The sequence below is a fragment of the Anolis carolinensis genome, chromosome 4, assembly GCF_035594765.1.
Source record: "Anolis carolinensis isolate JA03-04 chromosome 4, rAnoCar3.1.pri, whole genome shotgun sequence".
Taxonomy (NCBI): domain Eukaryota; kingdom Metazoa; phylum Chordata; class Lepidosauria; order Squamata; family Dactyloidae; genus Anolis; species Anolis carolinensis.
This window is the reverse complement of record NC_085844.1, coordinates 137,969,161-137,994,087: the sequence shown is the minus strand read 5'-3', so window position 1 is coordinate 137,994,087 and position 24,927 is coordinate 137,969,161. Positions and strand designations below refer to the sequence as shown.

Here is a 24,927-nt window from a genome sequence, read left to right as displayed (position 1 = left end):
CAGTTAAATGCCTTACCCCGGGGAAAAGACATCTATTTCATTGTAAATGACCTTGATTGGGAATGGGTTATTTTCCTGTTTCATAGGACTATAGAATTGTAGAGCCAGAAGCAACCGTGACACCCAACAAGCCCCTCCCAGTCCAGAAACCAACACTCCCCAAGAGATTAGCCATTCCATCTCTGTTTAAAATGTTCTAACAAAGAAGAGTACACAACTTTCTAAGAAAGGCCCTACCTATCTCCGTGATCGCATCTCCTCCTATGAGCCAGTGCGGACCTTGAGATCATCCGGGGAGGCTCTTCTCGCGCTCCCACTACCTTCTCAAGTACGGCTGTGTGATGAGTCATGGGCCATGTAGTCCCGTTCAAGGCACTGTAGTTCCAGACGAAGAGGAGAACTTGGGTTTTTTACCGTCTCAGTCAGAATTGGAACCTTCCCAGCCAGATTTGGGAACCTTGCACCTGCAAGAGATTTGTCTTCCAGAAATCTGTCAAACAAACCCTGAGCCTAAATCTCCTGTGTTTTCTCGCCACGAGTTTTGTAAACATCAGAGAGCTGTTCAAGCGGCCTCTCGTAGGAGTGCTAGGATAGCTGCTAAGAATTCAGCTGATTAAGCCTGCTTTCCATGGGAAACCTTAAGGAGTCATGCATCTGGACTCAGAGATTAGCTTTCGTTTCTAGTTCCCCAGAGAACTGCTCTTTGGTGGGAAAACTAGACCCTATTTAGGTGTTTTACCCACAAAGACATCTTGCGGAGTCAATTCGTCAGCTACTGGAGTAAGTTGTGTGTGGACAGCGCGCTCCGTTTCCAAGCCTCGTTCCTGTTTCAAGCCTTGTCCCTGATTTCAAGCCTTCGCTCCTGTTCCCAGCCTTGTTTACCTTCGCGGACCTTGCCTTGTTTTCCAGGATTCAGCCTCGCTTTGCTTCCCGGATTTTACCAAGTAATTCCATGGATCTTGTTCCTGCTCCTCGTTACCTTGTTGTCTTGAATCAAGCCTTGTGTTCCAAGTATCAAGTTATTTCCTAGCCTTGCTCAAGTTCATGGACTAAAGGACCTTGTCATCTCCCCTCACTTGCTTGGCAAGTGAGTGTTTCGGTTATTGGATTACAACTTTGGACCTTAATATTTCATATTGGACATTGTTTCTTTGGACTAATTTTGACCTTTCCTGAAAGGTCTAACTCTGGACTATTTTCTACACTTGTTTTTATTAACTTTATATACTCCTTCAATAAAGATATTAGATAGATTCTGGCCTCTGTGTATGGTTATTGGTGCCCTGCAGCCTGGGTCCTGACAGTTTGACTCCGCCACCCTAAGCACCAAATAACCTAGGCCAGAATGTCTACCGGAACCGTGCCGGGTGGCCAGCCACTTAGCTACACCATCGACAAGGAGGAAGTGGACCGCATCCGTGATAAGCTCAATGCGCAGGAGGGAGAAATAAAGGGATTGAAGGAACGCGGAATCCGTCTCCCAGCCTTGGCATTGCCAACCAAGTTTTCTGGAGAAGCTTCTAAGGTTCATGTTTTCCGTCGCCAATGCCAAGCTTATCTAGAGGCCCGCAATGCCGAGTTTCCCCAAGAAGACATCAAAGTGGCGTGGATCTATAGCCTTTTAGACGGGCCAGCGGCCAACTGGGCGACGGCGCTGTTCGACCAAGGTTCCCCACACCTAAGATCAGCGCAACATTTCTTGGATCACATTAAGGCGACTTGGGGGATCGAAGACAATTTGGAGGCAGCCGGCCATAAACTCCGGCGCCTCTCTCAGGGGGACAGACCCTTGTCCCAGTACATAGCCGAGTTCCGAGTGCTGGCCCACAGCACCGGATGGAATGATATAGCCCTCAGAGGACAATTTCGGGAGGGTCTCAACATCGAGATGTTGGAAGAAATTTCCAAAGTGGATCCCCCCCATTCTCTTGAAGCACTCATTGATCAATGTTTACGAGCTGAAGTCATGCTTGCCAACAGAAAACAATGGGTCCGAGGCCAGAGCGGTAGAGCTGGGGTGAAACCTCCCGCTCCCACCAGCGTCCAGCCGCGTCCAGTATGGAGACCCCCGCCACCAGCCCCATACCCCAGGGGGAACGAGGAGGTGCCGATGCAGTTGGGCAACGTGCGTCCCAGGTTAGATGCCGCCGAGAAGGCCCGCCGCCAACGCCTAAATCTCTGTTGGTACTGCGGAAACGGGGGCCACTTCGCTAGAGAGTGCCCAGCCAAAGGGAAGCCCCCCGCCCGTCTGGCGGCGGCGTCCTCCACGGAGATGAAGACGTCTGAGGCGGCTGGCACACAGCCGGCGGGGGAAGCCAGCGACCGGGCGTAGAGAGGCTCGCCAACCCGGTCAAAAAACCCACTCAAGAGCCGCCAACCGGAGTCCTATTTCTTCTAGTGGTCACCTTGTGGTCAGCTAAAAAGGGGCCAGTCATGGTCCATGCCATGATAGACTCAGGAGCTACAAACAATTTCATTGATAGAGAGTATGCCGACTCTCTGGGATTACAATACCATGACTTCAAGAATGCCCGTGTGGTGCAAGCCATCGATGGCCGCCCCCTCAAGACGGGTCCCGTAAGCCAGTGGTCGGAACCCACCAGAATGTGGATAAGGGAACATATGGAAGAAATTTCCTTCTTTGTTACCGAGGTTCCCCATTTCCCTGTAATTTTGGGAATTCCATGGCTGACACTTCACGACCCAAACATCTCCTGGTCCAACAGAGAACTGCAGTTTGCTTCAAAATATTGCCAAAACCATTGCCTTGTAGCCAAGGTCTGCCATGCCACAGACACTGAACCCATTATCACCTTGCCCAAGAAGTACTCAGAATATTGGGATGTATTCAATGAAAAAGAAGCCGAGAGATTACCCCCACATAGACCTTATGACTGTGCCATTGACTTGGTGGAGGGGGCCCCGATCCCGCGAGGACATCTCTACTCCCTGACTGAACCGGAGCAAGAAGCTCTCAGGGAGTTCATAGAGTCAAACCTTCGCAAGGGATTCATCAGACCCTCTCAATCCCCAGCCGCTTCCCCAGTGATGTTTGTGAAAAAGAAATCAGGGGACTTACGCTTGGTGGTGGACTATAGAGCATTGAACAATATCACTAAGCGGAACAGCTATCCCCTGCCCTTGATCTCGGACCTACTAGACCGACTTCGGGGAGCCAAGGTCTACACCAAGCTGGATCTTCGGGGGGCTTATAATCTAGTTCGCATCAGAGAAGGGGACGAGTGGAAGACCGCCTTCCAGACTAAATTCGGATTATTCGAGTCCCGAGTTATGAATTATGGATTATGTGGAGCTCCCGCAACGTTCCAGCATTTTGTCAATGACATCTTTCAGGATTATCTAGATCGGTTCTTGATCATCTACCTGGACGATTTTTTGGTGTTTTCTAGATCACAATCAGAGCATGAGAACCACGTAAGAATGGTGTTACAACGATTGCGGGATCATGGACTTTATGCCAAGCTGGAAAAATGTGCTTTTGATCTACAAGAGGTAGATTTCCTGGGATACCGCGTCTCACCACTAGGGCTCTCCATGGACCCGGCTAAGGTTTCAGCAGTATTGGAATGGCGGGCGCCAACCAACAAGAAAGAGGTGCAACGATTCTTGGGGTTCGCGAACTATTACCGCAAGTTCATTCCAGATTTTGCCCGCTGGTCTGACCCAATCACCAGCTGCATCCGTGGGAAACAGCCTTTCCGCTGGACAGATCAAGCAGAGAAAGGGTTCCAGCAACTAAAGAAATTATTCACGTCCCAGCCAATCCTTCAGCATCCAGATCCTGAAACCCCTTTCGTTGTGCAGGCGGATGCCTCCGATGTGGCAATTGGGGCTGTACTCCTACAACCAGTGGGAGACCATCTTCATCCTTGTGCCTTTTATTCCCGTCAATTGACCGCGCCAGAGAGAAATTACACCATTTGGGAAAAGGAACTATTGGCCATAAAGGCAGCCTTTGAAACTTGGAGACATTGGCTAGAAGGAGCCAAATTTCCCATTGAAGTCCATACTGATCATCGAAATCTAGAGCATCTAAGAACTGCCCGCAAGCTAAATCAAAGGCAACAACGCTGGGCTTTATTCTTTGAACGTTTTAACTTTCAAATTCATTATGTAACCCCAGCCCAGACCAAGCAAGCAGATGCTCTGTCACGAAAACCGGAATACGCTGCAGGGCGCAAGGAGTCCTTTGAGTCCCAGCTGCTACAACCCGAAAACTTTGCCACGCTCACAGTGGGAAACACCAAATCCACTCCCATTGAATCAACTCCCTCTACTCCAGGACCCCTTTGTGCTCAGGAAATCAGGGCTAGTCAGCAAGCAGACGCCTGGGCACAGGACCAACTTCGCCAAGGACTACGTTTTCCCTTTTCGCTTAAGGATGGGCTACTTTGCTATAGAAATCATGTTTACATCCCCCCAGGACCGGGCAGGGAAAAAACACTTCGTCTGTGTCATGACTGCAAGCCAGCAGGGCATTTCGGGCTATTTAAAACCATGCATTTGATCCTAAGAGATTTCTGGTGGCCCAAGATCCGCAAGGATGTGGAAAAATATGTCAACACCTGCCCAGTATGCCAGCGCTCCAAGACAAGAAGAGAAAAGCCCTCAGGGCTCCTGCATCCCCTCCCTACACCATCCCGCCCATGGGAAATAATCTCTGCGGATTTTATCACTGATCTACCACCTTCCTGTGGATTCACCACGATCCTAGTGGTGGTGGACCTTTTCACCAAGTTAGCCCATTTCATTCCCTGTGATGGCCTTCCCACGGCCAAAGAGACTGCAGATCTATTCCTCCAACATGTTTTCAGATTGCATGGATTGCCCAAGAGTTTGGTCACAGACCGGGGGTCCCAATTCACCTCTCGTTTCTGGAAGGCACTACAAAAACTATTGGGCATAGACTCTCGTTTATCTTCGGCTCATCATCCCCAAACAGATGGGCAAACTGAGCGCACCAATGCCACTTTAGAACAATACCTTCGCTGTTATGTGAACTACCAGCAAGACAATTGGGCTTCCCTGTTATCGCTGTCAGAGTTTGCCTACAACAATGGGGTCCAGGCTTCTACTAAAGAAACGCCGTTCTTTGCAAACTATGGCTTCCATCCACGTTTCTTTCCCCCTGTCATTGAAACCTCAGAAGTTCCCGCAGCAGAGGACTGGCTGCAGGAACTCGCAGCGGTGCAACAACTCTTGCTCCAGCAATTAAACCAAGCCAAGGAGAACTATAAACGTCACGCGGACAAACATCGCCAGCCGGGCCCCGAAATCAAGGTAGGAGACCGGGTTCTTCTGTCCACTCGCTTTTTGCCCTCCCATCGCCCTTGCCGGAAGTTAGATGCCCGTTTCATTGGCCCCTATCCAGTGGTGGCGCAACTTAACCCCGTGACTTTCAAACTCCAACTTCCGCGCTCAATGCGCATTCATCCGGTGTTCCACCGCTCCCTACTCCTTCCGGCGGATGGTGTGCGTCCTGATACAGACCGACCGGCCCCCCCTCCTGTTTTGATGAATGGGGAGGAGGAGTTCGAGGTTGAGGACATTTTGGATTCTCGCTTTCACCGCCGTCGCCTACAATATCTCATTGACTGGGTGGGTTTTGGCCCCGAGGAACGCTCTTGGGAAGACGCTTCCACAGTCCATGCTCCTGATCTAACCCGCCGCTTCCATCAGACCTATCCCGCCAAGCCGCGGCCCCGCGCCTCGGGGAGAGAGTCCCGGTTTGAGAGGGGGCTTGAGGAGGGGGATAGTGTGATGAGTCATGGGCCATGTAGTCCCGTTCAAGGCACTGTAGTCCCAGACGAAGAGGAGAACTTGGGTTTTTTACCGTCTCAGTCAGAATTGGAACCTTCCCAGCCAGATTTGGGAACCTTGCACCTGCAAGAGATTTGTCTTCCAGAAATCTGTCAAACAAACCCTGAGCCTAAATCTCCTGTGTTTTCTCGCCACGAGTTTTGTAAACATCAGAGAGCTGTTCAAGCGGCCTCTCGTAGGAGTGCTAGGATAGCTGCTAAGAATTCAGCTGATTAAGCCTGCTTTCCATGGGAAACCTTAAGGAGTCATGCATCTGGACTCAGAGATTAGCTTTCGTTTCTAGTTCCCCAGAGAACTGCTCTTTGGTGGGAAAACTAGACCCTATTTAGGTGTTTTACCCACAAAGACATCTTGCGGAGTCAATTCGTCAGCTACTGGAGTAAGTTGTGTGTGGACAGCGCGCTCCGTTTCCAAGCCTCGTTCCTGTTTCAAGCCTTGTCCCTGATTTCAAGCCTTCGCTCCTGTTCCCAGCCTTGTTTACCTTCGCGGACCTTGCCTTGTTTTCCAGGATTCAGCCTCGCTTTGCTTCCCGGATTTTACCAAGTAATTCCATGGATCTTGTTCCTGCTCCTCGTTACCTTGTTGTCTTGAATCAAGCCTTGTGTTCCAAGTATCAAGTTATTTCCTAGCCTTGCTCAAGTTCATGGACTAAAGGACCTTGTCATCTCCCCTCACTTGCTTGGCAAGTGAGTGTTTCGGTTATTGGATTACAACTTTGGACCTTAATATTTCATATTGGACATTGTTTCTTTGGACTAATTTTGACCTTTCCTGAAAGGTCTAACTCTGGACTATTTTCTACACTTGTTTTTATTAACTTTATATACTCCTTCAATAAAGATATTAGATAGATTCTGGCCTCTGTGTATGGTTATTGGTGCCCTGCAGCCTGGGTCCTGACAGGCTGGTGGGGACGAAGGAACGAGCCTTCTCGGCAGTGGCCCCCCGGCTCTGGAATGCACTACCAAAAGAGATCAGGCAATCACCTACACTATCCAATTTCCGTAAGGAACTGAAGACCTGGTGGTGTTGGCAGGTTTTTGAGTAATTACATTGGAATACCGCTGATTTCTGGGCCTGAATATATTGCACAAGATTTCCCTAGCCTAAAATGATACATTTTAATATATTGGGTTTATGGTTCCTGTCCCCTTGATCTGGTCATGTAAGTGTTATTTATTGTTATTTATTGTTATTTATTGTTTTACTTTACTTAATAATGTGTTATTATGTTGTTATGTAATGTTTGTGTTGTTTTTATGACTGGAAACCGCCCTGAGTCCCATCTGGGAGATAGGGCGGTATATAAATAAAGTTTTATTATTATTTATTTATTATTATCATTATGGAATTTCTCTCCATATTTAGTTTCTCCTAATTAAAACCACTAGTTCAGGTCTTGATGTTTGGAAGAAGTGAAAAAAAAATTGCTTCATCTTCCTCACGACTATGCTTTATGTATCTGAAAATTGCTAATTTATAATCTCCCATCGTCTTTTTCCCAGGCTTAGCCGACTTGATTCAACTGTTTCTTATAGGTCTTAGTTTCCAGATCCTTTGCTATCTTATTAGTTCACTAATTATTTGCCTGAAAATGTTTTGTAGAAGCAAAGATATTAGAAGTAGAAAGTAGTTGATAACTTGCTCAGAACTGGAACTTGAGACACCTTGCAACTTCAATTAAATATTACAATTAAAACATTAAAAATTTAACATCAATATAATGAGATTAGTAACAAACACTATTAAAAATAATGAAAATATTAAAACAATACATAAACCTCTTAAAAGTTCTTTTAAAACCTTCAATTCTCAAAAGCCTGATGATTTTTTTTTAAAAGTCTTGACCTGCTGACAACAAAGAGAGGGGCCCCATTCTTAGTCTCTTTAGGATTGACTTCCAGAGCCTAGGGGGACCCATTGAGAAGGCCCAGTTTCACATCTCCTGGGGAGTTGGTGGAATAGTAGAAGGGCTTATCCCGAAGATCTCAGGGCCCAGATAGTGCCATATTGGTTTAGCTATTTCTTAACCATTGTATCAGTGTTGACTTTGGTGATCTTTTATCAACAGAAGGCTAATGTGAATAGGATTTCTTGAGTTGTTTGTTTATATTCTTATTTTTGTTTTAGTGCTATAAAAGTTCCAAGGACCAGCAGCCACAGATGGAGCTATTGTTGAATGGCTGCAGCATTATATATATCCCCAAAGATAGTAAAAAAAAGAAGCATGAACTTAAAATCACACATCAAGGGCAAGATGCTCTCGTTCTTGCTGTGCAGAGCAAGGAGCAGGCAGATCAGTGGCTAAAGGTATGTACAAAATGTTCACCAGTCTGATTTCACAAAATGATCATTATAGTGAAATTAGTGGCGTTCTCAATTGAAGATGGATAAATAAGCTATAACATTTGAAAATCCTAATATTTCAACATATATTTGAAGATTCTTTTGAAGTGCTGGCATTATTTAATCATTTGGGATACTGCTGCATGAGAAGTCAATCCACTAGCAATGTATAATTATGACCTAAATGGTTGCTATCTTCCTCCTTTCTGAATTCAATAGGTGAAGAAGCTCTAGTGTTCTCCCTTCTTTTCCATCTGGTCCTGTCTTTTCATCCAGTTTTCTTTCCCAGCTTCTCTTTCCTGGATACATCTTTCCTTCTATTTATATCAATGGTTCTCAATCACTGATTGAGAATCACCGAGTGGGTGTTGAGGCTTACAACTCCCAGAAATCTCAGTTAGTTTACCAGCCGTTAGGATTTCTGGGAGTTGAAGGCCAAAAATCTGGGGACCCACAGGTAGAGAACCACTGATTTAATTAGTAAAAGAGACGTGTGATCCTACAAACTAGAAACAGTACTCAGAGTTCATCAAAATATTGTCACTTTTCTTCTTCTGTGTCATTTTAACATCTTTGATGAAGAAGTCAGTAAAGGCTTGAAAGCTTGCATGATCTGTTTTCTGCATTTGGTTGGCCAATAAAGGTATCACTTTTTTGTGAATTCAAACTATTATATATTAGAAGTAATAGAACTGAAGGCACACTGAAAGCAATTTGCATAATTGTGTGTGTTTGAAAGCATTGGGATATCAGTTAGTTAACACTGTCTCACTCCATTGCATTAAATGGGCTTTGCTTAAAAGTATTTGGAACTGGATTGAGGCCAGCATGTTGTTGATGGAAAGAATACTGTTCTGGAAAAACAAAGGTAGAATTTTTAAATCTATGTTTTTGATCCTATTGGTTTGCTTCAATTTCTCCTGCCTAATTAATATTGTGTCCAGATTACAACCCCATTCTGACCAAATGCAGTTGGAATGGAGCAGGTTAAGTTGTACAGAAGGCCTTATTTGGTTTCAGCACTTGAATGAAGAGCCAAATAATACTAATCAGTTCAAGGACCTTTTAACATTACAGCCAATTGCTTCTGATGGCTTAATAGTCCCTCTTTCATTCTGTGTTCAGAATGACTGTTGGATGAAGGAGACTTTTTCCAGTGGTTCTTTTCCTTTTTCTTTTGTGTGCCCATATATTTTCAGATTGATGTGCTGATTCATGCCAGTGTCCACAATGGGGCAACTGTATTGTAAGGATATAAAGGCTATTCAGAGATTGCCTGTTTCACTGACACAGGCGAGTTAAACAGCTACAACAGAAGTGTGTTATATGCATTGCAGATCTTTCTCCATCTATCCACAACGTTTCTTACCTTCAAAAGGAGATAACTGTTTTTGCTGTGGGCCCTTGGCTTCTGTTTTGGTGCCAGAATACTATGGATACTCAAGTTCCATTATACATAATGGCACAGTGAAGTGATGCCCCTTATATAAATGGGCAAATCAGAGTTTTCTTTTAGGATTAAAAAAATAGTTTCAAGGCATAGATGGTGGAATCCATGGATACAGAATTTTTGGATATGGAGGGCTAACTGCTAGAAACTCTGAGAATTGGACTGTATTTTCATTATGAATGCTTCAAGAAACGCTAGGAGTTTTGCAATCCTTGTGCTTATTAACTGTAGTGTGAATGCAATCACATCCTTTACCATCTTGTGGTGTATATACTATGTGTATACCATTTATCTCTTAATGATTTTATGTTTCTAACGAAATGTTTCCAGTTAATTGTGTGCACATGTGATTGCCAAAACCCTTTGTTATCTTTATCTCAGGTCATTTGGGTCTGTACTATTTTGTGCTGTTGGAATATTTCCTAGAAAAGTCTAGAGGGAACCATATACATTATTTTGTAATTGCTTAAGAATATTAATACATCGTTCTTTTACTTTACTGGATTATTCATTTTTAGAAATACAGACATAGGGTTATGTTTTATCCTGTTTTCTACTTCAGATTTTAGACTTTTTTCATATTCTTACTCTGTTTTTCCAAACTCTGTTGGTCTGCCTCCTTCTTGCTTCTGCAGAGTTAGCATGCAAATTGTCAGGACCCAGGCTGCAGAGCACCAATAACCTTACACAGAGGCCAGAATCTATCTAATATCTTTATTAAAGAAATATATAAAGTCAATAAAAACAAGTGAAGAATATAGTTCAGAAGCAGACCTTTCAGATGAGGTCAAATATAGTCCAGAAATGTATTGTCCAATATAAGATATTAGAGTTCAAAGTTTTAATCCACTTGACTGAAACACACACTTTGCCAAGCAATAGTGTGGGGAAATGACAGAGTCTTTAAAGTCCAATGTAGCTTGACAACAAGGCTGGAAAATAAACTTGATTCTTGGCTAGATCAAAGACTTGAAACGAGGCAAACATGAAGCATGAACAAGGTCCGTGGCAAAACATGAAACAAGGCAGGCTTGAAACTTGATCCGGGAAGCAAGGAACTGGGGTACGAAGTCCACACACGATCTCTCTCCTCAAGCTGATCAATTGACTCCGCAAAGTTCCCCTTGCGACCAGCACCTATATCGGGTCTCGTTTTCCCGCCAACAGAACACTTTCCCTAGAGAACGAGAAGCGAAACCCAACTCTGTCCAGATGCATGACTCCTTAGAATTTCCCAAGGGAAGCAGACCTAATCAGCTACTTGTTTGGCAGCGATTCTCAGGCTCCGGCGATTAGCCTCTCTGACTCCTCTATCTCTATTATAATTGTCCCTCCGGGAAAACGGGGGGGGGGGATTCTGCCCAAGGCCTGTTTGGCTAGATTCTTGAGGGCAAACATCCTCCAGGTGGAGAGGCCCCGGCTCTGGCTGAAACGGCAGAAATCCCATGTTTTCCTCTTCGTCTGCCACAATAGTACTAGGAACAGGACTACAAGGCCCATGAGTCATCACACAAATAGTCTCTGTGAGAGTCAGCCTTAAAGATAATGGGGATGGAGAGAAATGGGTCCCAAGCCCAAGTCTTTTCAGGTCAAAGTTTGAGTTCAGTGTAGGAGAAAATACTAGCCTACAATTTTGTCATTTTCGGTATTTTGGTTGCATCCATGTTTTTAAGGTGTTAGTTTGTGAGCTGTTCTGTAAACCCTTCCCATATAAAGAGCAGAATAAAAATTATTTAAGAAATAAAGTTAAGATTGTTACTCCATTGACCTTAAGGGCAGGCACGTCTCTGCCCTACCATTACAGCATTTAATCATGCAAACTGTAACATCAGTTTTAGATGAAAAACAGCAGTCTTGATAACAGAACAGCCTGGATCTCCTCTTGTGGTAGTGATGCAATCAGTCATTTGAAAGAACTCTGTGATCACTGCCAAATTATTCCTTGTGTCCTCTCTCTGACTTCCATTATCCTGTGCGGCCAAAACTAATTGCCTTTTCTGTGGTATGAGCAGATGCTGAAAATATGAGCAATTCTGCTGGGGTCATCAAAGAGACAGGAGCAAAAGTACAGACAAGTACAGTGGGTTTTCTGTAAACCGGCTATTTGGTTTTGTTTTTTAATCTTAAAAATATATTAAGCATTTTTATATATTCAGCATCTTTAGTGTTTCTTCCAGCATAACTTTTTTCATCCAACTATTGATTTTAAAAGGAGCCTGACAGGGAAGGGCCAATGCTAAAGGAGAACAAGTAGGAAGAATCAGAAGAAAGTACATTGTTTAGTGCAGTAATGCTTCTGAAAAGTTCACCAGACTCCCATCCAGTGTGTTGGAAGAGGAAATACACGTGCCATCTGAATGTAATACCAAAACATGTCAGAGATCTTGGCTAGTTTCATATACTATAAACATTTGTTTCTGTTTTGATGATAGCTGGATATCTGTCCTTATTCTGTTGCAGTTAAATCTGTGCATTTTATCTGAGAGGACACAAGGAATAATTCCATTCATTTGTTCCTCCCATACTATTCAGTTGACTTTCTTCAAGATGTTGGCCAACAAGATCCACTGGAAAAATAAAATGCATTATGTATGATGCTGATAAAAGACCTTTTGTGCTTGGATATATCAAAGAGTGAGAACTCTTATCAGTATCATTCAAGTAGCAGGGAGTGGTTTTATCCAGTCGTGCAAAAAGAATGTCCAGAAGATTTTGACCAGTCTTTCCAGGGATACCTGTGCTCACATTGACATGTTCATGAATGGAATATGCTTCACTCAATACTCCTTAACCACTTTAAACTACTTTAAAGTTCAGTGAGGGAAAGTAAACAAACTGTACTATCTTTCCCCTTTTGTTCTTGGCCAAATTGAATTTCTATCTATTTATTCTGAGTAGCCTTTGCATTGAACTCATGAAACTTCATCGGAAATACTTTAGCAACCTGGCACAAAGAAAGAGGTATTCGCATTTTGGAAAACATGAAGACGTAATTTTAAAGAAAAGAGATTCTGTTATCTTGTAGATATAAATACCAAAATATTTGTTTTTCTTGAAAGACCTGAGATTAAAACAAAAGTGTTTGTATTTCATCACCTATCTTAAGCAAGCTTCTAAATATTATTGCTTTCTCCCACAGTCGTAATACATGTAAAAGTTTTTATTTTGTTTATCTTAAACTAACAGCTGTTAAAAATGACTAGTCAAGAGTACATTTTGCAGGTAACCAACCCACATTTTCTCCAACCCATAATATTCTAAGATAGTGTGATCAAACTGGTATAATCAAATTGGTACCATCACAAGTATCCAAGGATTCTGTTTAAACAGGGGCTTTTTTGCTTGGAAGAGCCAACCTGGTTACTCAGCTCCAGAGCCCATATTTAAAATCACAGTGTACCTAATACAGTTTAGTTGGTGCCAGAATTTAGACCTGGAATTTCTGTATGATAGAGTAACGGTAGATAAACATTTACCTGAGCCTGTAAGGAGGATATTTCCTCTCATACTGCAAACCAAATATCCCATGTGAACCCACTGATACAAGTTACACTTCTTAACAGTTTTGTCTGTGGCTTTTATGAGAAACAAAACAGTCACCTTCAAATGGGAAGGGTAAGCTATATAGGTTCTGATGGGTGCCATAAGGATCACCATGGTTTGTACCCAAAAAAACCAGTTCACATTATTTAAAACATTATGCATAAAATTTCCTCCAGGTTGGGTGTAAAAGGTATAATTGAAAAATGAATGAATTTTGCTTTTAGACCCCAGTCTTTAAAAAAAAAATCTCATTATGCAAACATTCTGAAATACAGAACACTTCTCATCCTAGGCATTTTGCCTAAGGCATGTTCAACTTGTATTGTTCTTAAGCTCTCCAGTTTTCAAGACAGAAGCCACTCGTGATCCTAATTTCCTGTCCTCTTAAAAAAAATCTTAATGAGGAAATTTTCTTTGCATTTCTTTTAAGATAATAAAGGAAGTTTGCAGCAACTGTGTTGGTACTACAGATTCAGATGGACCATCATCTAATTCTCCTGTACACAAGACTGAACTAGAAAAGGTAATTGTCCTATAAACAATCACAGGGGAAAATGCAGTGTATGATAATGTCATAATGGTTCTTTCAGTAAGCCACTGTCAGTCAAGAATTTTGATGTACTTTGACACTGTGAACAAACAATGTGAGTGTGCAAGCAGCCTATGTGAGCAAATAAAGAAATCGGGTAGGGGTTCTTTAGTATGACATTAGAACTCAGGATTAGGCCCATGAAATCAGAATTGGAAGCTACTTTTGAGCAATGGCTTGCTTTGGCTTCTTACTTTAGCTTGTTTGGCCGTAATAAACTATGATCCTGTGTTTGGACCTTATGGCAAGATAGCCATTCCTGGTTTGTTTACTATATGCATGAAGGGTGGAGCAAAGTGAAAGCTTACATGCAGTTCATTTAAGAATTCCTAATTTAAGGTGAAGTGTGGGCACAGCGGATGAAACACAAGTAATAAATCCTCTTTAAACATTGAAGATTTAGTTGAAGTTCCTTTCATATTTCTTACTTATCTAGAATCACAGTGTATTTTTATTTTGGCTGATTTCCATGTCCACATATAGTCTTTCTGTATAAGATGATGGTCTTGTAGCTTTTAAAAATTAGTGTTTATTGGTTTTCTTTAGCTTCTTTTAAAACTTTGTCATTGCAGACCATCTGATTTTACGTTTAAAGCCAAAAAATGTATTATTCTATGTTTGTGTGTTAATTAAACTGAAATGAGAAATGCCTTTTAAAGCACAGGTCCTCTTGAAGCACCCCCTATATATACTACCTTAAGCTATGTGTGGTGTTACCCATTGTGTCAGGGCAACAGAGGAAGGAGAAGGGAAAAGTTCCTATCAGAAGCACAGCTCCAGATACAAATGTGCCTTACAAATTCAGATGAAGGATGGATGGGAATGTGTTTTGAGGGTTGTGTTAGGAGGTTCTGGGGGAGGTGGTGTAGGTGAGAATGAGTGGAGAAGTTTTTTTCCAGGTTTCAGATGGTCCGAGAAAATGTCTATGGTTTTCAAGCTTTTGTAGGGAAAATGAGGGGTCATAAAACATGTCATATTTACAGGTGAACTCTGGAGAGATGGATCTGTTCTTTGTTCTGCAGATCTATATATATTTTTTGTAAATATGTTCGTGTTTCCTTTTTTCTTTCTCCTTTTTATTGCTTTATTATTTCCTTATTGGTTTCATTGTAAGATCTTACTGTTTACGTTTTATGTTTGCAGTTTATTTTCTCTTGATTCATCTCTTCTGCAACTCTGCTAGCCTTTATTTGGGTCAAATATTGTACTTGTTGTCTAAATAATTCTCTTCATTTCCTTTGTCATCTCCTTATCTTTGGAACTTATTTTATATATTGCTTCAACTTCAGTAATTTCTTTTCAAATAAAAATAACTTAGTACAGTGGATGTTTGGTGTCTTTCAGTGGGTGCCAAAATCTTTACATGCTCAATCCCATTATATACAGTGATTTAGTAAAATGGTGTTCCTTATTTTAAATGAACTTCATTTTGTTTTTTTTTTACTGTAAAAAGAAAAAGCTTACCTCAAAAAGACTGGATAGGAATAAAAGCTGTATTTTCTGGGCAGTTCTGTGTATGTTATTTCTGGCTCTTATGTTTGTTGAAGGAAGCTCTGTTACAAGAACAAGCAGGATTCCATTGCCATTTATCAGATATTTTCAGGAACATCAGTACAATAAAGACATGTGTAAAACTTTGAAACAGAGAGAGATCAAGGGCTAAATAGATACACAATTATGAATACAAAAGATGATATATAAATTCTGAACCATGTTCAGGGACATGGTTGTATATCCTTTCAGATTTGCATGTAGATACATTATTCATAGTTACTTTTATAGACACAGGTATAAAATGTCAGTGTACAATGCACTTAAGAGTTTCATAAGTAAAGGAGATGGGTCCTCGAGCCAATGATGATGGTAATGGAGGGAAAGCCAAGGATAACAAGAGGTGAAAAAGAGCAAATAATAGTTCTCTTTTGCTTATTACTATTCCCATAGCCTTCATGTAAGGCAGGGGTCCCCAAACGAAGGCCTGGGGGCCACATGCCGCCCATTGAAGCCATTTATCCGGCCCCTGCAGCGGCAGCTCCCTCCTCCTTCGCCGAGGAAGGTGCGTGCGGCGTGGAATAGGAGGGAAAGGCACACACCTTTCCCATCTCCCTCGCCTGGTGCATGCCTTCCAAAGCTTTGCTTATTTAGAGTGGTATTTTAATTATTATTTAATTAATTATTAAGGGGTGCTTTGCTAGTGCTTTTGGTGCACAAAGGCAGAAGGAGGTTGGACTAAATGCTCCAAGGAGTCTCTTCCAGCCTTCTTTATTATTTTAATTATGATTATGATTAACATTGAGGCTGTATTTATTCCTGTTTTGTTTTTTTTACTTCAAAATAAGATATGTGCAGTGTGCACCGCATAGGAATTTGTTCATAGTTTTAAAAAAAACCTATAATCTGGCTCCCTGTTAATCTCTTCACTTTTTTTGGGGGGGGGATATATTTAATGTTTCTTCATCTACCTGTTCCCCCAATCATTCTCTCTCATCCTTCCCAAAGCTCTGGCAATAGAAGAAGTAGAAAAGAAAACAAGTATGAAACCAGTGGGACAGCCTCGCTCGATGGAATGGGCCGGATCCTTCCGCCAACCATTGCGCATCATAATGGGGAAAAAAATAGTTCCTGGCCATAGAGCTCAATGCATGCAAATATGCTCCTTGTAAATCCTTGCTCACATAATAAAGGCCTGTAATCCTTTATCCTGAAATCTAAGATACAAAGTGCTCCAAAATCCAAAATATGTCAGCTCAGGTGGCTGATGGCGTGATACCCAATTATTGTCCAGGTATTGTTCAGACTAGTGTTTCCCAGACTTTGGTCTTCCATTTCCTTTGCACTTCAGCTCCCAGAATTCCTGACTGTTGGCCAGACTTGCTGGGGCTTCTGGGCTGAAGTCCAAAACAAAGTTTGAGAAACACTCATCTAGATTAACAGGGCCATGGTTGTGTCCATACTGCAAAATTATAGTTGTTTGACCCCCATGAACTGCCATGGCTCAATGCTATGAAATTCTGAGATGTGTAGTTTTGTGAGATATTTATCACCACTTGTCCAAAAGCTCTGGTGCTACAACAAATCCTACAAAACTACAAATCCTAGGATTCCAAAGGATGGATTTATGGCAGTTAAAGTGGTGGCAATCTGTTATAATTCTGCAGTGTGGAAGGCCCCTAGGTCAGTGGTTCCCAAACTTTTACATTCATGGAACCCTCAGAAGACATTTTCTGTGGAACCCTAACTCTATTCCTGATTTGTTTCATCAGATAATATATTCTGGATCATTTTGTGCTAATTCAAATATATTTCTCAATTTTATATATAATGTCTAGTTTTACAGAAAATTTTACTCTTGATATTTTATGAATAATATCTCAATATCCCAGATCTCTTTCATCTCAAAAACTGTACAAGAAATAAAAAAGAAATGTGGAATCAATGTGAAAAATTGACTACATGTGAATCACTCCTGTTCAGATGACAAATAGAATGTTGAAATGTGAAGCTAGTAACCTAATAGCAATAGTTGTAGTACAAAATAGCTGTTACGTAGACTGTAAATCAGATAATTGGCCTCGCGTGATTTTATTTTAAAATCCATTTTAAATTTGATTTTTAAAATTTTTCATTAAAGCACTATATTTTGGGGGAACCCTGGGGTTCTGTGGAACACAGTTTGGGAGCTGCTGGTCTAGAATCTCAGAGTACAGGTACAAGAAATGAGGGAGAATTAGCCAAGATGATGGAATTATAATAGCAAATAAGGATAGAAAGAGGGTGATTCTAGGCTGCATTAGCAGGAATATAGTGTCCAGATTGAAGGAAGTAGAAGCCCCACACTATTCCATTGTGGTCGAACATCACCTGGAAGAATGTATCCAGTTGTGGGCACCACAATCCAAGAAGGATACTGACAAGCTGGATTGTGTCCAGAGGAGGACAACCAGAATGATCAAAGGTTTGGAAACCACCCCCTATGAGGCCTAGGGAGTTGGGTATATTTTGCTTGGAGAAAAGGGGGCTAACAGTGGACTTGATAGCTATGTTTAAGTATTTAAAATGATGTCACATTTAGGAGGGGGAAATTGTCTTTTGCTGCTCTAGAAACTAGGACATGGAGCAATGGATTCAATCTGTAGGAAAAGAGATTCCACCTAAGTATTAGGAAAAAACTTCTGGTGGTAAGTGCTGTTCACCAGTGGAATATGCTGCCTAGAAGTGTGGTAGAGTGTTCTTCTTTGGAGGTTTTTATGCTGAGGCTGGATGATCATCTGTGGTCTCTTCCAACTCTTTGATTGTATAACTGGCTATCAACATAAGCCAGGATCTGATGACTGGTGTCAATTTTATATTTTATATTCTTTGTTCTCTTATGCCTCAGCTTCAAGGACCCTTGAGACAAGCATACATAAATTAAGTAACCAAGAACCAGTATCTTTATCCTTATTTTGCCTGCTGCAGGTGGCAAAATACCCACATAAATATGCAGGCAGAGATATAGAATCCCAGCCAGCATATTTTAGTCTTTGATGTTTTTGTTTGAAGTAAAAGTGACAACAGTTAGTCAACAATTTTGGCTTTTTTTTTTTACTTAATGTGTAAAGATCAATTCCTCAGAGTGAATTCTTGGCTGTCTTCATGGATAGACTGACTGCTTGGCACATTTGGTTCATCACAAATCTTGTACATTTTGACACTTGTAATAATGACCTAATTGTTTTCTCCATGCAGAAATTGTCCTCAGAAAGACCAAGTTCTGATGGAGAGGGCACTGTAGAAAATGGAATAGCTTCCATCTGTAATGGAAAAGAGCAGGGTAAGAGGTTATGTTTGAATGATACTGTAGAATGCCTGTAAGCCCTCTTAAGTACTAGGAAAGTGAAAGGGGAGGCACATAATTTTCCTAGACATTAATCTTTGAAGGAAGTGAGAATTCAATTCCACATGATATAGAAACTGTTACTGGCTGTAGGGATAGATGGGGCTGTGTGGACAGGCCCAGATGGCATGGAGCTGAAAGGAAAGGATAACTGAAGGAACATGGCAGAGTCAGCAATGCTGAGATAGAAATACCTAGGAAAAGATTGAGTGGAGGAAGTCGATATGAGAGGGTTTCGATATTATTATGTAGAAAAGATTGAAACTGAGCTTCAGAAATGGGAACATATTAAAATTAGCAGAAAACAATGATTGGGACTAGCTTGCAAGCAGAGGGGCAGAAGGCAGCTCTACCAGAGGAAGTGGGCCAACACAACAAGTCCTGGGAGAACATGGAGAGTTGCAAGTACCAACATGCAAGGCTCCTGGTACATTTCATAAGTGCACTGCAATAAATAGAAGATTCCCCATTACTACACTTCTGTGTTCGGGTATGTAATAGATCCTACACTTTTCATTGACATTGGAATTAAAAGGCAAACAGGTACAAAACAGGCAGTTTACTTTGTATTGGAGCCCCTGGTGGCGCAATGGGTTAAGCCCTTGTGCCGGCAGGACTGCTGACCGAAAGGTCAGCAGTTCGAATCCAGGGAGCAGGGTGAGCTCTCCTCTGTCAGCTCCAGCTTCCCATGCAAGAACATGAGAGAAGCCTCCCACAAGATGGTACAACATCCAGGCATCCCTGGGCAATGTCCTTGCAGACGGCCAATTCTCTCATACTATAAACAGTTTGCAGTTTCTCAAAGTCGCTCCTGACACACACACACACACACACACACACACACACACAAAACAAACAACTTTGTACTTCTTGTTGAAGTTTCTTGTTTTAAAAGGGGGAGAGAAAACGTGTGTGGGGGAGAGGAATCCAGTTGCTGCATGCTCCCTGTGCAACTATGAGGAAGTGGTGCAGAGTGACCTAGAGCGGACTAGTAAGGTTTGAGGGAAACGGGGGCAGGCTAACTAGGGGGCTGGATGAGGTGGGATGAAAGAGAGAGGGCACGTGTACCCTTCTATAATGGATGAATGAGGTGCATGTTTGTATTTTTTTATCAATGGACAGAAGTGTGTAGAATATGTTGCAAATCTGTTTGAATTTTTGTTTGCAGCTTGGGGAGTAAGTTAGTGCATTTATGTGTGTAAATGATCCTGAAAAAAAGTAGAGAATTGTGGATTTAAGGGAGCAATTTTCTGTTTTGGATCAGACCCCAGCTCTAGAGGCCTTGGGTTACTTGTCTTGAACTTTCACAGTTTTCCTTTTAGTTAAAGGAATGTTTTGTACCCAGCCATCACAGCACCCCTTTTATGATGTGCCTGCTACACAATTCTGGATCTGCCCCTTGGCCTCAAAAAGTTGGGAGCTGTGGGTGCTTCTCTACTTTCAAGAAATGCGTAGAAAGATCTTCACAATTCTTAAGGGTACAAGGCACATTCTTAATAATATCTAAATAGTATTTTATCTCTGCCTATTTAGATGCAAGTCCCATCGTATTCTGTCATTACGGTAGTTGAGAGGCCATTAATCAATAAACAGGAAATGATCAGGACCTCCAGACAGTAAAAGGTTTAGTTGGCAGCGGAACTGACCTTTGGTACAGAGGACTTAATTATGAATATACATAATTATATGTATAAACCCTTTTCATCAGTGGAAAGTATGGTGCTTTATTAGCACCGAAAGGATGTAATGAGGAAACAGACGTATCCAATTAATTTTATGGCTGATGCAGTGCTCTAGCTATAGGTACATTACCTATTCAACTATATTGGCCTTTCACTACTCCTTTGTCGCCTACTCCTGGTGAATATTTTTGTTGCACCGCTGCCTCTGATTCTAGCATGCTCATCTTTTTCTTGACAGTAAAAAGGAAAAAAAGCTCAAAGACAGATTCCAAAAGCACTGTGTCTAAAGTAACAGGGAAGAAGATAACAAAGATAATTGGCTTAGGAAAGAAGAAACCCTCCACAGATGAACAAACCTCATCAGCTGAAGAAGATATCCCAACATGTGGTGAGTGGCCTCATTATATTCTCAGTAGCAGTTAAGTTAGAAAGGAGAGCATAGAAGCAAAAGCTCAGCCAAACCTGTGTCCCACACTTCACAGTTATGTTCTTCAAAAGGCAGTATTCTCAGATTTTGGTTTGAATTACTTAATAGCAACTTTAAGCATTGTAACACTTCCACTAATCTGTAGCCTAGGAAATTCCATTCAGGCCTCAAGTGTTCTTGCTTTTACATTAAACCGGAGCTTTCCAAATTGTGAAGGGTTTCTATAATATTTAATTTTGGTGACACATGCAATTTACGTATCTCTTAAAAGGAGTTGGCTTAACGTCAGGTTTGGGTTTGCTAGTAAAGCTATGTCACAAAATAATGCATTTCTAAAAAGTATGTCACCAACATGAAATGTTTAGAAAGCTCTGCATTAGAGTAAGGATGAGTATAGTGGCCTGGAGGCCCTTTTATTTTTTTATTTGCATTTTTTGTTCTCACCCCATCCTGCCATATTTTGAGTGCTTTTTGGGCCCTTTTAGGCTCAGGAGAGATCATTTTCCAAAAAAAGAAATGTCCTTGAAGTCAACTTTCTGTCACTCACTGCAAGGGAAAAAAAAGACCTCTCCTGGGTGTAGAATAGCTTTGACAAAATCACTGCAAGGACGTTATAAGCCACAAGAAAATATGGACGTCTAGAGGGTCATAAAGAGAACAGTGGTGGCTGCATGGTCATGCTTTTGCCATATCTGCATCAAAATATATCTTGACGTGCCAGTTGAAAATATCATGCCATTGGCATTGCTGTTTGTCTTGCTTGATTTTACATTAACTAACTTGATCAATATACTTTTTCTATGTCACACAGCTTATATCAGATACTTTTTTGACTTGGGAATGAACAGTTACAATTGTGTTTTGCAGAATTCCTCCCCTGACTCATTTTTCTCCTTATTCTGAGACTTCTCATCCTGTACCTGTTATTTTCCTTGATGCCAACCCCTCAGTCTCCTGCCTTCTGTATTCTTCTGTAGTTTCCTGCCTTCTTTGCTTTACCTGTTTCTTCTCCTAGTATGGGGAAATCTGTACTCCTCAGACATAAAGACCTTGTTTCGGTGAGCAACTTGAACCTATCTGAAGTAAAACAGTGAATATGTTGTTTTGTCTGGTTCCTGCAGGTTACCTTAATGTGCTGTCGAATAACCGTTGGCGTGAACGCTGGTGCAGAGTGAAAGATAATAAGCTCATTTTCCACAAAGACAGGACAGATCTAAAGACACATATTGTCTCTATCCCTCTCCGTGGTTGTGAAGTTATTCCGGGATTGGACTCCAAGCATCCCCTGACATTCCGCCTACTTCGAAATGCACAGGAGGTTGCAGTCTTAGAGGTATGTTTTTCAATAGCATATTTTACATCAAAGATGGGGGAACCTCCAGTCATTGAACCAAATTAGACTGGCCTTGGGATAAATCCCCTTCAGCAAAGCCATTGCCCTCAGAAGGGAGAGTAATTCATCCACAATTTTAAAGCTGTGCCTTAATCAGTTTGCCCTTCCTTTTTCTCCTTTGCCTTCTACGTGGGAAAGGTGGTGGAAGTTTGCAGACAGCACTACCTTCACTGGGATCCTGCAATATTTGCTGGGTGCACTTCACTGTGTACAGAAGGAAAAAGAGAGTTATGGTTAGAATTAGAAGAGCTCTGATCTCATGAGTCACCTGGCTTCTGACGCATTGGCTGAGTGTCCTTACCTCCTCTTCCACTGTATGGAGAAGGCAAAGGAACAAAGGGACCATCTCTCTTAACTAAGGCACAGGCAGGAAAAACTGGTTCTCTCTGTGGGGACCCAAGTGACACCAGGGATGTGGCCTGACCCTCAGACATCATCCAGATGATGAATGACATATGCATCTTCTAAGAAAAGCTTCTCCACTTCACTTTTACAGAGATGAGTGTAGACAGGATCTTGCTGCTTATGGAGAAAGCAATATGTTCCAAAAAAATTTAAATGCCCACTTTTTTTGAGTCCATGCTTTGCCTTTACTATAATTTTTTGGTATTAGGAGCTCATATGGTACTCTTAAATTTTCACTCTTGTTCTATTTACACACAACTTACTGCTATTTTCCTAGAGGTGTCTAATAATTCTGTTACGATTTTTTCCATCTGCCTCTATTTACAACAAGTTTCAAAAGCAAACCCCCTCCAGTTCTACAAGACGGGGATAAAGTCATTGACCTACATTTTCAGGTCGCAAAGTGACTTCAATTAATTATCTCTGCCTAGTTTTTAATTTACATTTATTAGTAAGTCCATAGGAAGGAAATATTTGAGGAAACAAGATGGTGTCTTTTCTCATTAAGTTAGCTGTTTGATCGTGCAGTGTAATTATTTCCTGTGTTGCACTGCATATGCCAGGATGACCCTGTCTTCTGACTTCAACTGAAATTATTCTCTAGTAAGGCCCCCTGGAGAGGCCTCCCGCTCTTGTGTTCTGAGGTGCATCTTTGCTGTGGCATCCCTTTTGTTGGAAACCTCGCTCTCAGGAGGCTCACTTGATGTCAGCTTAGATGTCTTTTTTGTGCCAGGCAAAGTGTCTTTTTATTTCCTCAATTTCTTAATTTGTAATATGTTGTGATGCTTTTATTGCTGCTTTTATCTTGCTGTTTATTCATTGCCATGCATTTTTGTCTGCTCCTGTTGATCTAATATTTGGATTCCACAATGTCTGTGAAGTACTTTAGAGTCTATTTTTTCATTGAAAGGCAAATTCACTAAATTTGATAAAGCAAAAATCAAACAACAATGATTGCACCCACATTAAGTGCTCTGTTTCCTTGCAAGAGAATAACAGTTTCCTTGATTTTCCTCCTCTTCTACAGGCTTCATCCTCAGAAGACATGGGAAGGTGGATTGGAATTTTGCTGGCCGAGAGTGGCTCCTCTGCAGATCCTGGCACTCTGCACTACGACTACATTGATGTGGACATAACAGCAAGTGTCATTCAAGCTGCAAAGCAGACCTTCTGGTAGGAGGAGCTCAATCATTTAAGAATATTTTGAGAAATTCTAGGCTCTCGTTGATTCCGCTTGGTAACACAAAACCTTAGCAGTCATCCTTTTGTTAGTAGATGCCATGCTGAAAACTCAGTAACTCCTCTGTGCCCAGAGTTTGTCTGCTTCTATGCATGCAGGCAAAACCTACCAAACATAGTAAATTACTATAGAATCATTTCAGCTGAAGTCAATAGAATTTAGCTATGAGTAAGAGATCCAGCTTGGTAAAATTTTAATATTGAACTGTGACTGGAGACCACATTCATAGTCCGATTTGGCCATGAAAACTTATGGGATGATCTTGGACAAGTGGCATTCTCTTAGAGGAAGGCAAAGACAAACTCCATCTTAACAAATCTTGCCCAAAAAATCCCTGATATGGGTACACTGTAGGGTTGCCATAAACTGAAACAACTTGAAGGCACACAAAAAATTATATAATAAGTTTTACTATTTAGCTATTAAATCATAATGTGTATGCTTTTATTAGGAATCCATAATTGGCATTTTGCAGCCATCGCAGTATAAGAGTTCCTCTTAGACATTTTATCATCATGACAGCCTTCCATTTTATTTATTTATTTATTTTAAACATTTATATTCCGTTCTTCTTACCCCGAAGGGGACTCAGGGCAGAGCACAACGTATATACAGCAAACATTCAATGCCGGAACATAAAATAAACCATAAAAATACATAAACACTAAAATCAGTTATCTTCACATGAAAACCATTATTTAAAACCATCACAAGTCACCCGTGAAATTTCCTTTTGCTGCCATTATTGCACTGCCCCAAAGGCTTGGTCCCACAACTAGGTCTTTATCATCTTTCTAAAGGACAGGAGGGAGGGAGCTGATCTAAACTCGCCAGGGAAGGAGTTCCATAGCCGAAGGGCAATCACAGAAGGCCCTGTCTCTCGTCCCCGTCAATTGCGCCTGTGATGGTGGCAGGACCGAGAGCAGGGCCTCCCTAAAGGATCTTGATCTCCGTGGTGGTTCATAGAGGGAGATGAGTTCGGACAGGTAAACTGGGCTGGGACCATTTAGGGCAGGGGTCCCCAAACTAAGGCCCGGGGGCCGGATGCGGCCCTCCAAGATCATTTACCTGGCCCCTGCCCTCAGTTTTATAATATAATATTTTTATATCAGTTTTAATAATATAATATTATATA

General features: G+C 41.7%; 1 protein-coding gene across 4 annotated transcripts in view; it reads left to right on the top strand.

The window, feature by feature from the left end:
• The window catches only part of afap1 (actin filament associated protein 1), a 57,400-nt gene that overhangs the window by 16,498 nt on the left and 15,975 nt on the right, over window positions 1-24,927 (top strand). For all 4 annotated transcript variants that reach the window (XM_003220015.4, XM_003220014.4, XM_062979513.1 and 1 more), the window contains exons 5-10: window positions 7,972-8,151; window positions 13,611-13,703; window positions 18,498-18,582; window positions 20,566-20,715; window positions 21,876-22,087; window positions 23,580-23,725. In XM_003220015.4, the coding sequence (XP_003220063.2) occupies window positions 7,972-8,151; window positions 13,611-13,703; window positions 18,498-18,582; window positions 20,566-20,715; window positions 21,876-22,087; window positions 23,580-23,725 (866 nt within the window). The remainder of the gene's footprint in view (window positions 1-7,971; window positions 8,152-13,610; window positions 13,704-18,497; window positions 18,583-20,565; window positions 20,716-21,875; window positions 22,088-23,579; window positions 23,726-24,927) is intronic.